The sequence below is a fragment of the Balaenoptera musculus genome, chromosome 10 (assembly GCF_009873245.2).
Source record: "Balaenoptera musculus isolate JJ_BM4_2016_0621 chromosome 10, mBalMus1.pri.v3, whole genome shotgun sequence".
NCBI classification, from domain to species: domain Eukaryota; kingdom Metazoa; phylum Chordata; class Mammalia; order Artiodactyla; family Balaenopteridae; genus Balaenoptera; species Balaenoptera musculus.
Genome location: NC_045794.1, coordinates 21,954,128 through 21,968,163, shown reverse-complemented (window position 1 = coordinate 21,968,163; position 14,036 = coordinate 21,954,128). Strand labels below are relative to the sequence as shown.

Here is a 14,036-nt window from a genome sequence, read left to right as displayed (position 1 = left end):
GCAGGACAGGCCCACAGTAGGTGCTCAATAAATGGCACCCATTTCATATCAGAGAATCCGTTTAATTAAGCCAAGTATGCTGTGTCCAAACACTCACTCACAACAGCTGAGCGGTGTTCTGCTTAGACCAGTACATTCATTAGCAGAGTCCCAAATAAGACTCCTGCCACGGCCAGCACCCTGGGCTTATCCCACTTTAGATTCCAGTGGATTAAGGCTGTGCTTGCTGTATTCACATTTCCTGCCTTCAACCACTGTTTTATAAACTTACTACCGGAACCTCAGATTTAAAAAATAAAATCAATTCTACCCAATGTGGCCACTCCAAGTACAGGATTTTTCCTAACTTGCTTTTACAGGATGAACTTATTCACTTTTTTGCTACTTCTGCAGGGACGAGGGTGGGGTCCGCGGGCGAGGAGAAGGAAAAAACCGCAGTGAATATGCTGTTGTTACTGAGGTTGTTCAGTGTGACCAAAGTAAGCAGCCTGTGCCTCGCCTCCCCAGCTCCAGCGCGTGAGGGTCAGGCCTGTCGGAGGCGGAGGCGTTCGGAGCCACAAGCAGGACAAGGGCACGAGCCCCGCCGCGCCCGGCCCGAGCAGACCCGGGGCGGCGGGCATCGGTCACCAAGCAGGGGGCGAGTTAGAGGCGTGGAGCCGGGGAAGGGCGCATGCAGGTGGGTTAGTGGTAACTCGACCATGCGGCGTGGCATTCCTGTCTGGCAAACGCGCTCAGGCAAAACAGACTCGATGCTTACAATGATCCCAGCCCAAAATGGAGTGTCTCTGACTAGCAGGGAGGAGCTGATGCCGGCCATGAGAAAGCCCACCACGGTCACGGCGACGCCCAGCGCCAGCTGCAGCAGCGCGAGCAGCAGCGGGAACCGGCAGCCGCAGCACGTCCGGGCCTCCTCCTCCCCGCACTCCTTGGGGGCCCCCGCGCCTCTCTTCGGCCCCATGTCCTCGGGCCCCGCGGCGTCGGCGGCCGGCGGTCCCCCCTGGCTCCGCGCGCCGCGGCCCGGCCGCTCCCTGCCCATGGCGGCTGCGGGGGCGACGGCGAGGGCGGCGCGGGGCGGGCCGCGCTGGCCCTGCTCGGCGAGTTACGGAGGCTGAACAAATATGGCAAACATTTGGAGCGACTCGCCGAGCCTCCGAAGGCCACGGGGAGCCCGCGGCGGCGGGGGAGTCGAGGGGGGTCGCCAACTGCCAACTCGCCGGGCGGGACACAGCGCCCGCCGGCTCGGGCAGGGTGGCCCCGCGCCTCCTAAACCCCAGCGCACTTTAGACAGGCTGCGTGTGCGCGCGCGCGTGTGTGTGTATGTGTGCGCGCACGTCTGTGTACGCGGCCGTGTGTGTGTGTGTGTGTGTGTGTGTGTGTGGTGTATGTCTCCCACTCCAAACCCCAGGATTTTTTCGGTTTTGTTTTTGTTTTCTGAGAGGTGCAGTGCAAGGTGATGAATGTTTAAGTCATTTGAGTTTAATTAGTAGAAAATTTAATCCGAAAGAGGCGTTGCTAGGCTCCAAGCTGTGAAGTTCCAGAAGTTAAATTGTTCTTTATTTTCCAAAAAAGGCATGGGCTCTTTCTTTTTAAATTCTGCAATCCTGCTGACAAATCAAGGCATTTTTCCCACTGAGGTATTTGCTTTTGAAATTACTATTTATACAGATGCTGGGCTAATTGGGAACTCTCTCACATGTATTTTTTTTTTTAACATCTTTATTGGAGTATAACTGCTTTACAATGGTGTGTTAGTTTCTGCTGTATAACAAAGTGAATCAGCTATATGTATACATATATCCCCATATCCCCTCCCTCTTGCGCCTCCCTCCCACCCTCCCTATCCCACCCCCCTAGGTGGTCACAAAGTAAGGAGCTGATCTCCCTGTGCTATGCAGCTGCTTCCCACAAGCATCTATTTTACATGTGGTAGTGTATATATGTCAATGCTACTCTCCCACTTCGTCCCAGCCTACCCTTCCCCCTCCCCGTGTCCTCAAGTCCATTCTCTACGTGTGCGTCTTTATTCCTGTCCTGCCCCTAGGTTCATCAGAACCTTTTTTTTTTTCCGATTCCATATATATGTGTTAGCATACGGTGTTTGTTTTTCTCTTTCTGACTTACTTCACTCTGTATGACAGACTCTAGGTCCATCCACCTCACTACAAATAACTCAATTTCATTTTTTTATGGCTGAGTAATATTCCATTTTGTATATGTGCCACATCTTCTTTATCCATTCATCTGTCGATGGACCCTATTTGTTTTTAAAAGCTCTTTTAATCGTTTATATAAAGTCCCTAGCCAGTCTTCGCTAATCTCCACAACGGTGCCTACGGGGATTATTACACACTTTGGACGTGGAGGATTTAACTCAGTCCACGTTTGAGATATTTTTAATGCACCTACAGTGTGCTAGAAAATAAGGATGCTCAAGGTAGATTTGGTCCCTTCCAAAAGTCACCGAACAAATCAATGAAACCGATTATTCTTATTCCCACATACCTCTCCTCAGTAGCACTTAGAGCAAATTTCAGTGAAACCACTCAGAAATGATCCCATCACTTTAGAGTATTTATATCTACTTTGGTATGGTCATTTTAGCATTCAGAAAGCTTTATTTTAAAAAAAAATGATGTTGCCAAGATGCTAGGATAAAGCCTACTCCTAGATTGTTTGCTATCAGCTAATTTAAAGAAAATCTAACTCCCTGCTTTGTATCCAAAGAATTAGAAACTAATCATCATCAGCTCTCCCTGGGTACCTTTGAAGGTATAAAATTTATTCTTGTTTTATGAACTTCAGTGTTTTCCTTATACCTTCCTTCTGGATCAGTGAGAAAAATATGGAACAAATGCAGTAGCTTGAAAAGCAGAAACCAAACTGCACATCCCAGCGCTTCCCCTAGAAGCAGTAGAAACAGCGCTCACTCTCACGAGAGGCGCAGAGGGGCTGAGGAAAGGTCATTGTCAGCTTTGGGGCCATTACACCATTAGGATTTCTAGTGAGAACAAATAATAGCTGGTGTTACATCAAGGTACCCATGTGACTTGTGCCTGATTGAGAACAACCCAAATGACAAAAGAGAACAATACTTGGTTTTTCTACATAAACCAAGAAAACATTTTTAGGAAGCTGAGTACATGGAAGTAATTATTTGTTCTTACGAATAATACAGCTACCAGTTACTGAGTATCTATCTATTCTGTAACAAGCACATGCTAGGTACTTTACATTCTTGACAGTTACTCGTTGTAATTATAGTTTCTTCTTTTAAAGATGAAAAAATGGAGTAGCAGAATCATTAAGTAGCCAGATTATTGGGCCACTGGCCTAGTTAGGGATGAGTGAGGGGAAACAAATGTAAACTCTTGTGGATTACCTGTTTTGTTAATTACTTCTTGTAGGCAAATAAGTGGATGGACTGATTTAAATCATTTGTGATTTTAAACAATTTAACGATCATAGGTAGTACTTCATCTATCACAGAATTAGCTATTAGCCTTGATTCTAAGAGTATTTGAGTACTTTACAAAAATATCTTGATCCACCACCATAATGTATGTGATAGTTGACTGTTATTTCTGTTAATGATTTATAGCTAGATACAAGCTCTATTTGCTGACCATACTGCTGGGCTGTCAGTTAGTTAAGAATAAAATATTCTTAGCCTTTCCCTCAATATCTTAAATTAGATGTTAAGTTAGAATAGGTAAACAAAATAATAGGGTATTCCTGTAGGTTTGTCTTCTAAGTTTCAGAACTAGTGTGGCTTACAGTTGCACATAAATTCTTATAATGAAGGCTTACTTTTAACTGCCTAGGTGAGACAAGTTACAAATGAAACCAGTAGCAGTGAACAACAGCCCAGATAAATTGTAATCCTTCTAGTCTGATTACAATTTTCAGCTTCCAGCAAAGGAAGGCAGTAGTAGTATGGGGAGCCTTACACCTGCTCAGATTCCCAACCACATGCGTGAATCTGTGTCCGAGGGGGCCTGGTCTTTGGCAATACCACAAGGTGATAGTGATGAGGATGGTAGTTTCACTTACTTAATGTGAGGAAGTAGAAACAAAGAAGAGGATGACAGAAGTTGTCAGAAGGTTAGTGATGAAGAGTAATCAAGGCTAAAATGGTATCAAAGGGTCTTTAAAAACAACAACAAAAAAGGTCTTCATTTAATATGTCCTTTCCACAAGAAAAATCACCATTTCCAGCTCACCACATAGTTTAACAGAAATGAACAGGATTTTTTTAGTATTCATAAGTTATAATGTCTCTGTTTTATAGATTAAGCAATAACCTCTTCAGATATTTATATTACTGGGAAAAAAGGCAAAGTAGAAACAAAGTGTTTTCAGATACTCTACTGGCTGCTCCCATAACTCAAAACTGACAGAGATGGTAACTTAGAAATTATAGGAGAGTAGTTAATAAAAGGTTTGAGATTATTTTGATCCTGTGAGGAAAATAACAAAAATAAGCTTAGTATTTCTGTGTTTGCTGCATTTCAAATTCAACATTATTTGGACGTATTTATGCTTCAGAAATTCAGAACTGGGGAAAAAAATTAGTGTCATTAACAAGATGTCCTTAGAAAATACGACTAGAAATAATCTCTAAACCAACTTATTTTTGAACACATGATCTTAGATTCACCAAGAACAAAAAAGATTTCATAGGAAAAATTATTACAGTTTCAAGGTCTGTGTCAAGTCTCTTTAATATGTAATGACATATATTTTAAATGTTCAATTAGATTTGATTTAAGGAAGTATCAAATATTCTACAGAGAACAATTGAGAACTCATTTATGATATGCAGCACCATTGGTCTCCATATCTAAAATAACTCTAGGGATATTGCTGACATGCATGTGTGTACAACAAATAAAAGAAAATCTAATTTTTTTGTATTTTCTTTATTTATATATCATTAATTCTAAATATTTCTTTTGGCTCAAGTTTTTCTCCAAAGAATTGATCCATTTATGATCTTTGTATGGCAGTTTGTCTTTTCAAGTTAAATGTCATATGTGCAGTGTACTCTCTATGGTTCACATAGGGCTTATAACTTGCTCATTCTATAGAGTGTCCATATCAATGCTAACTATGAATCCTTTCCTAATGCATTCCACCTATTTATATGATGTTATTTATAATATCAAATTTTTCTACATGCAATTTGTACATGTATTTTTGTCTATATAATTTCGATGTGTGCACTGCATATGATAAGGTAGAAATAACAACTTATTATAATTAAGAAATATAGGGAGAAGAATGGATAAAAAATTGTGGTATATTCATACAGTGAATACTACTTTCTAATAAGAAGGAATGAACCATTGATATAGTCAATGACTTGAATGAGTGAAAGAAATTAGACACAAAAAATAAATACTGCATAATTCCATTTATGTAAAAATAAAAATAAAAAGGTAAAAATCTATGATAACTGGATTTAAAAAGAGGTTGTAGAGTTGGGATGAGAGAATTGACCAGAAAGGAGCAAGACGGGATTCTCTGGGGTGATGGAAGTCTTATATATCTTGGTTTGGGTGGTGGTTACGTGGTATAAACCACTGTGAAAGACTCATCGAACAACACTTAAGATCTGTGCCTATTATCCTTTGTAACGATATCTCAATTTTTGAAATGTAATAAGAGGAGAAATACAGGACATCATTGTATATCCATCAGTTATTAACAATAGAAAAAGTAAAGTTTCTTTTTTTTAATCTAAATTATCTTACTAAACTCTCTTCATTTCTCTCCTGCCATTCTGATTCCTCTGTATTAATTATCTATTGCTGCATAATAAATCACCCAAAGCTTAGTGGTTTGGAATAACAGTAGTTCTTTATTATTTCATAATTTCTGTGGGTCAGATATTCAAATAGAGTATAGCAGGGATCATTTGTTTCTTCACATTTTCTGGGGTCTCAGCTGAAAGACTTAAAGACTGGGGCCTGGAACCATCTGAAGTTTTGACTGAGGCAGAAAGATTTGCTTTCAAGGTGGCTCACTCATCTGGCTGGTAGGCTGGCTCCTTTCCATGTGGCCTCTCCGTGCATTGGCCTCTCCACAGGGTTGTTTGAGTGTTGTCACAAAATGATGGCTGACTTCAACAAGAACAAGAGATTCAGAGATTGAGAGAACAAGACAAAAGCTATCCTTTTAATGACGCAGCCTCAGAAGTCACTTAGCAACACTTGAGCCACACTCTATTCTTTAGAAGCGAGTCACTAAATCCAGCCCACGTTCAAGGGGAAAAGAATTAAGATCCGTGTATTGAAAGAAAGAGTATTAAAGAATCAGAGTACCAAAAGCATATTTTAAAACCACCACATTTAGGTATCACCACATTGAGATATGACTGATATACAAAAAATTGCACAAATTTAATGTATATATCTTGATGAATTGGATTTTTTATTGCATAGGGAAAGGGCATGTATGCTACACGTTCCATGGCTTCATCAAAGACTCCAAAATCTAAGGAATCCAGACTTCTTTCCTTAGCTCTAGATCTGAAAATGTAAATACCTACTTACAACTCCATTTGAATATCCCAAATGTACCTCAAATTCACCCTATCCTTGAACTCCACAGAGAAATCAAGTAAGATAAACACAAAGTGTACATAGACTTTAGTGGCAAGGTGGTCATTGGTTGCCCTTGCCAAGAGCAATCCATATAGAGTTTAAAGATTCCAGTGAGTTTAAGAGTGAGTGGGAGGTGATGAAGGGGGGAGAAAATTATCTATGGAAAAGCTTAGCTGTGAAGGGAAAGAAAGAGGAAAAGCTATAGCTAAAGGGATAATATAAAGTTGAGGAAAAGTGTGCCTCTCTTTTTTTGGACAATTGATCAGATAAATTCCTTGAGGTGGGAGAATTAGTCAGAAGGAAAGTCCCTTCACAGGCTGAGATAGAAGGAAAGAATGTAAGATAAGATAAAACACAGTTAAGTTTGCAGGTGTGTGAGGAAGGCAGTTGAGGGAATTTTCTGGCCTCCTCTAGGATGTATACACAACAAATATAGTACCAGCAGTCCCCTAAATGATGCAGATTTTAGATACAGAGCCAGTCTACTTCCATAGCCTATCCCACAGCACATTTTATTGCTATATCTCATAAGTATAGATTTAATGAAACTATATCATTTTCTGAAAAATTTCTCTAAAATAACAAAAACATGATTTTCTGTAAATTACACTAATAATGATGTCTGGAATGTGTATTTGTATATGTATATATATATACACACATACATACATATATTTTATAGGTTACAAAGTACTCAAATTATTACTCTCTAAATCTAACCAAAACCCTATGAAGTCGAAATTTCTTCAGTGGTTAAGTGACTTGATCAAGGCTACATTTTTTTAACCATTTTAAAAAATTGAAGTATAGTTAATTTACAATGTTGTTAGTTTCAGGTGTACAGCAAAGTGATTCTGTTTTATATATATATTATATATATATATGTATGTATATATATATATATATATATATATTCTTCTTCAGATTCTTTTCCATTAACGGTTATTACAGGATATTGACTATAGTTCCCTGTGCTATACAGTAGGTCCTTGTTGTTTATCTGTTTTATATTCAATCGTATGTATATGTTCATCCCAAACTCCTAATTTATCTCCCCCTACCCTCACTATCCCTTTTGAAGGCTACAAGACCTAAGCTCTAAGTTCTCTGCTCTTGCCATTTATATTTTAGCTGAATGACTTGGATTTTTTAGCTTTATTGCGATATGATTGGTACACCACACAAAAATTGCACAAATTTACTGTATATATCTTGATGAGTTGGATTTTTATTGCATAGAGACATGGCATTAATACATTGCACGCATAAGCAGTCATGCGTGGTAAGGGCAAATGTGTGCTAATATACACGTTAAACATGTTAACATATATGTTAAACATGCATGTTTAGGGCTATGCTCTCAATTCCGATGTGTGGGTTTTCTCCCCACACCACCAAGCAGTTCTCCAACACCAGCTGGGTGTCCTACAATTCAACTCAATTCTGACACTATCTAGCCAGAGACAGCATCAGATTCTAGGTGTTGAGGGCTTGGTGCCACAAGACTGCCGCTACTTCAGATATAAATCGTGAGTCCAGATGGTTATCTGTGCTCCTGACCCATTGGTTATAAATCAGAGGTTTCTGCAACCCTTTCCTTGGGCTTAACTTAGGACTCAGGAAACTATTTTACTCACTAAATTGCCTGTTTATTACAAAGGTTGTTAACAGATACGAATCAACAGCCAGAGAAAGAGATACATAGGGCAAGGTCCCAAACAAAGGAGCTTCTGTCCTCATGGAGCTTGGGGCTGTGCACAGTGGCATGTGGAAGTGTTCTGGTTCACCAACCTGGAAGCTCTCCGAATTCAGTTTTTTGTTTTTGGTTTTTATGGAGGCTTCATTACATAGGCATGATTGATTAAATCAATGACCATTGGTGATTGGTTCAGCCTGGGGTGGAGGCTCTTTCCTCCCTGGGTGTCTGGAGGGTGGGACTGAGAATTGCAACCCTCTAATCACGCGGTTGGTTCTCCTGGCGGCCAGCCCACATCCTTAGGTGTGTTCCAAAAGTCATCTCGTTAGCATAACAGAAGACACTTTTGTCACTTTCCTCACTTAGGAAATTCCAAGGATTTTAGGAGGTCTGTGCCAGAAATGGGGACAAAGACCAAATATATATCTTTTGTTATAAATCACAATATCACAAGGGCATAAGTGCTTGGTGCGTAGATATCCCTGGCGAGTCCCAGGGTAGTGAGAACAGATGCTGTGTAGAATCTGGACCATAAGCACCGTGAGGACAGACATCTTGCTTTTCTTTTCTTTCTTTTTTTTTTTTTATAAAATTTTTTTAAATTTTTATTTTATTATTTATTTATTTATTTATGGTTGTGTTGGGTCTTCGTTTCTGTGCGACGGCCTTCTCCAGTTGCGGCAAGCGGGGGCCACTCTTCATTGCGGTGCGCGGGCCTCTTCACTATCGCGGCCTCTCTTGTTGCAGAGCACAGGCTCCAGACGCGCAGGCTCAGTAATTGTGGCTCACGGGCCCAGTTGCTCCGCGGCATGTGGGATCTTCCCAGACCAGGGCTCGAACCCGTGTCCCCTGCATTGGCAGGCAGATTCTCAACCACTGCGCCACCAGGGAAGCCCCATCTTGCTTTTCTTAATCATCATTGTTTCCACAGTACCCAGCACAGTGCAAAGAACATTGCACGGCTTTAATAAATATTTATAGATCCTAAATAATCATACAAATTACACACAAGATTCATCTGGATTCAGATATTTCTGATATAAACAATATATCTTTAAAATCCTTGAATGCATATTTTGTTCGTCCATTTTTCTTTTTCTTTTAAGAGTTGTCTTTAGGAATAACTCAACGGAGACACTTTGGATGAATTATAACCAGGTTTTCTAAATAATAACACTGAAAACACCATAAAGTCATTTTAAATATCCTATGTGTTATAAGCAAACTATACGATTTTCAATTTGACCACTACTCTTCCTCTTTACAGTAAGTGAGTCACTGTCTGACTCCAAGGCAGACTGACATCTTTTTTCATTTTCATAATATGCAGGTTTCCATAGACTTACAACTCCCTGCATTTGGTTCCATATCCAGTCATCACCTCCTTTAAAGACATCTTTGGCTCTAAGACAAATCTTTATAGGCTGTGTTCTTTTCCTCCTACCATTTTTCTATAAACTCTCTCATTTTTAGTGCATCAGTGAGTGCAAACATCGGACTCAGTCCGCCTGAGTTCCAATCCCGGCTCCAATTCTTACCAGCTGTATGATGTGGACATGTTCCCTCACCTCTCTAAGCCTTGATTTCCTATCTGTGAAATGTGAATATTAAAAGTACTTATCTCAGAAGGTCTCTATGAAGTATAAATACAATAGTTCATGAAAACATGGAGGACATTTCCTAGCATGGATAAGTAATCAGTAACTGTTAAGCTATTATCCTAGCTTATCATTCTTGGCCTACACAAGGAGCTCAATCAGTATTTTCTGAATGGTTAAATAAATAAACAAGTCAACAGATACTCCTTTTGTTTAATTACTTCTATCCCTTGAAACTGAAGGTACCCTGACCGATGCTCCTGCCCAGGTGAATCTCAGCACTGCCACGGGCATCCTCGTCTCTGCAACAATAGACCTGCTGTTGTCTAAGAAAACCATATAAGAGTGACAATTGAGTGGTGAGTGGTTTTTTTTTGTTTTTTTTTTCTTTCAAATTGTATCAGAAGATATGAAGCCATTGTAGGGCAGGATAGATATTTTATAAAGTTTCTATTTACAATACTTTTGCAATGTAGCATATATGGAAATGCCAAGTGCTATTTTATAATCCACACCACTTTCAGCTTAGGTGTATTTGTATGAGCATTATGCTCAACTAGCTAATTATACCTGGAATTTTTGTTGCTCTTTTATTAGCCTAAATCATAAAATTAAGTGGTAGGTTAGCAGATACTTGTATGCACTGCTTTTTAAGCCAGGGATGCAGGTCAGAATCACCTGTAGAGTATTTGATACATGTGTTTGTTGTTAATGTCTGACTTAGTTATATTTTAGGTGGAGTCTAGGCAGTTAGTACTTTGGGGATGTACCCCTGTGATTAAGTCCCACTCTGAAAACCTGCCCAGGACACACTCCCAGCTAAGCTCAACACTCTCCCCACCCCCTAAGGCAGTAAGAAACATTCCTTTGTCAAAGACTGACTGTAACTTTATCATTTTATTTCTTCTTGGTACCTTTTTCTCACGAGTGAGTGCCTGTACAGCATCCTTTCTTGAGTTCATTCAATAAACATTTAATGAATGCCTAAGATGGCCAAGTAAGCCAGCAGGCACTGATGGTAAAAAGGCAGCAGGTTCCTGCTCTCAAGGAGCCCACATTCAACTGGAGGGAGACAGACACATAAACAGGGAAGTGTAATAAAGTGTTACGTGTGCGAGGACAGAATTGTGTGTGAGGTACAGCAAGGCATGAAGGCACTGTGACTCTACTAGAGGGTGTCACAATCAGTGTCATTTGCCTGCATTCCTGGGAAACGTGGCATAGCAGAGTAATTATTCATGCCTTGTGGGTTTTTATCTATGGGGTGACTCTGGAGTGTGTCAGCTTGGACCTACTGGTTCAGACTTACAGCACCATGTCTCCCAGCCAACAGCTCCTTCCCTGTGCCTAATCCTTGGAGACAAACCTTCCTAGTTTCACTTTTTTGCTCCTCCACCTCAGGGTAGTAAAGGTATAATCAGACCAGGGCAAGGCGAGAGGAGCTGACCGACTCTCAATACCCAAGCATATTGCTGGCCCCTAGGAGGATAGCCCTCTCTCAACTCCCCTGAAGACTGAAGAACCAAGGTCTTGCTGGAGTTCATGAACCCCATGCCTGTCAATCATTTTCAACTTTCTTCAACATCTATTTTTTTACTTAGTCATATTTTTTTATCCCTAAGCAATCTGTAATAAACATGTAGTACACCATGCAGATTTTGGGAAAGGGCATTTTTTCAATGTCATGCATTATTTTTTGTTCTGTTCCTAAAAGCCTAAACAATCCATATTTTAAATAAAAAATAATTTAATTTTCTTATGCATACTGTTTAGAGAGAGTAGGGGAAGCATGTGAAATGCTTATTGAAGGAAGTTGCTTGAGGTTTAATAAGAATGAAACTAGCACCTAGAAAAAACTCATCAAGATGCTAAAAGCAGTTGCTTGGGGGCAGTGGGACATGGAAAATGTTTTCCTCTTCTTCCTATTTTTCTGTTGTCCTCAAATGGGCACATTATATTATGATGTAACCAAAACAAAACACAAAACAAAACAAAACAAACACCCCCCAAAACCCTTAGTTTTCAAAAGAAACTCACTTCAGTAGAGATTGGGTCTTAGATTTATTTTAGAGTCACCTAAACAATGGAGAATTAGGTACATAATGGATGCTCAATTAAAAAGATATTACACTTGGTAGATTGAGAAGTTCTCTCTGGATTGAATCTTCATATATTAATTGAATTTAGTTTCAATAATGAGATGCTGCTAAGATAATATTTTTAAAAGAAAGTTTGTGAAAAGAAGAGATAAGTATAATATACTAAGGTAAAGGCAAAAATTTCTGAAAGTATGAGGGATTATAATAAGCCAGTGGTTCTTATCCCTGACTGTGTATCAGAATCACCCATGATACTCTTTTTAAATGTCTGTGACCTAGACTTTCCTCTAGAAATTCTAATTCAGGAAGTGGGTTGACATACAGCATCTGCACTTTTCAAAGGCTCCATAGATAATCTTGATGCAGAGGTAGGATTGTAAACCATTATTCCAAATGAAATGAATCAATCAATCCAGGCACCAACTAATGCATCTGAAATGACCTGGGTCCTTCAACTTTGTCAATTAAAAGTAGTTAAACTTTTACTTAGTAAAGCTATAGTTGCTCAAACACTTGGCATTTTTCTTTGGGAAATTTCATCAAAGATGATTTAAGAGCCGCCCAAGATAATCATCCTTATTACTTAATGCTTGTGTAAACCTAGCCTGCTAATTTTATTTTATTAAAGATTGATTACCAACTTGGGACAGAAATGTAAAGGCAGAGGTAATCACCTTGTCCCTCCATTCCCATTATCTGCTACCCCCAGTGAATGCTCGAGTAGCCTCTGATGAATGAATGAATGAATGGTTCTTCTTCCTCATTTTCACAGATGAGCCTCCGAGCAGTCGTGCCACTTGCTCACGGACTCACTACTAGTTGATGGCAGTGTTGGGACTCAAAAATCAAGAAAGCCCATTCTCAGGGCTCGAGTCCTCCCATGCTGCCACATGCTTTACTCACCTCCAAACAACTGTTGATTGTCCCAAAAGTTAAATCCATCCTTCAAGAATGCTATTAGCTTCCATAGAGAGCATTACAAATAATGTACCACAATTCTATAAACATAATTGACAAAAATACTTAGAGCAACAGTAACACCGTGTGAGTGGAATGCCTTCCAAAGTGACTACTTCGAAAGAGACACAATTTCTACATATAAGTTCTGGTTCTTAAAACTCGTAAAATAGATAGCTAGTGGGAAGCAACCGCATAGCACAGGGAGATCAGTTCTGTGCTTTGTGACCACCTAGAGGGGTGGGATAGGGAGGGTGGGAGGGAGGGAGATGCAAGAGGGAAGAGATATGGGAACATATGTATATGTATAACTGATTCACTTTGTTATAAAGCAGAAACTAACACACCATTGTAAAGCAATTATACTCCAATAAAGATGTTAAAAAAACAAAAAAAAACCCCTCAGTCTTTGATTTCTAAGTTGCACAATGTACCCTCCACTTATATATTGTTCCAATGAGGGGCATCAATGTGCCAGGTTTAGTTATTAGTTTCCTTCAGGTCAGTATCTCACTGGAAAAATTTGGCTCAGATCACCTTACCAAAAAAAAAAGCTAAACTTTGACCTGTAATTAATTGGTGCCTCTGTTTTCACAACTGACCATTTTTAGATAAGACTGCCAGATTGCCTCCCTAATTGGCTTGTGTAAACTGTCCTGTAGAACCAAAAGAAACTGTAGGGTTTTTTTTTTTAATGCATTTTCACCATACCCCTTTTTTAAGCCACCATTGGAGAAAAAAATTATAACAATAAGACAGGACAAGAGGGCTACCATTGTTGACCAATCTCCCTCCAATAATAAGAATGTTGGAGTAGGACTTTGGTCTTAAATAATAACTTTTGTTTTACAACATAATTTTTGCTGCTATCATGTCTTCAAACAGAAGGTAACACAGAATTCGGATAAACAGAGAAGTGGATAAAATTAAAGTTGCCCCAACTATAATGAGAACAGCTTCTTTGGATAAAAAGGGGGGGGGGGAATGAGTATTAAAGTCTAGGAAAGGAAAAAGATTTTCACAAAGATCACAGTTTTTTACTGATATGACCAAAGTGAGAAAGAAAATAGATCCTCATTAA

The 14,036-nt window shown here is 39.7% G+C and overlaps 1 protein-coding gene and 1 long non-coding RNA gene across 2 annotated transcripts in view; one reads left to right on the top strand and one right to left on the bottom strand.

The window, feature by feature from the left end:
* Positions 1–1,268, bottom strand: part of SSPN (sarcospan) — a 38,729-nt gene extending 37,461 nt beyond the window's left edge. The window contains exon 1 of the mRNA XM_036867178.1: positions 758–1,268. Coding sequence (XP_036723073.1) covers positions 758–1,036 — 279 coding nt within the window. The 5' untranslated portion in view covers positions 1,037–1,268. The remainder of the gene's footprint in view (positions 1–757) is intronic.
* On the top strand, positions 486–13,169 carry LOC118902621. The gene is made up of 3 exons (XR_005021583.1): positions 486–676; positions 10,142–10,258; positions 12,771–13,169. It is a non-coding gene; the product is annotated as an uncharacterized LOC118902621 (long non-coding RNA).
* Positions 13,170–14,036: the final 867 nt, after the last annotated feature.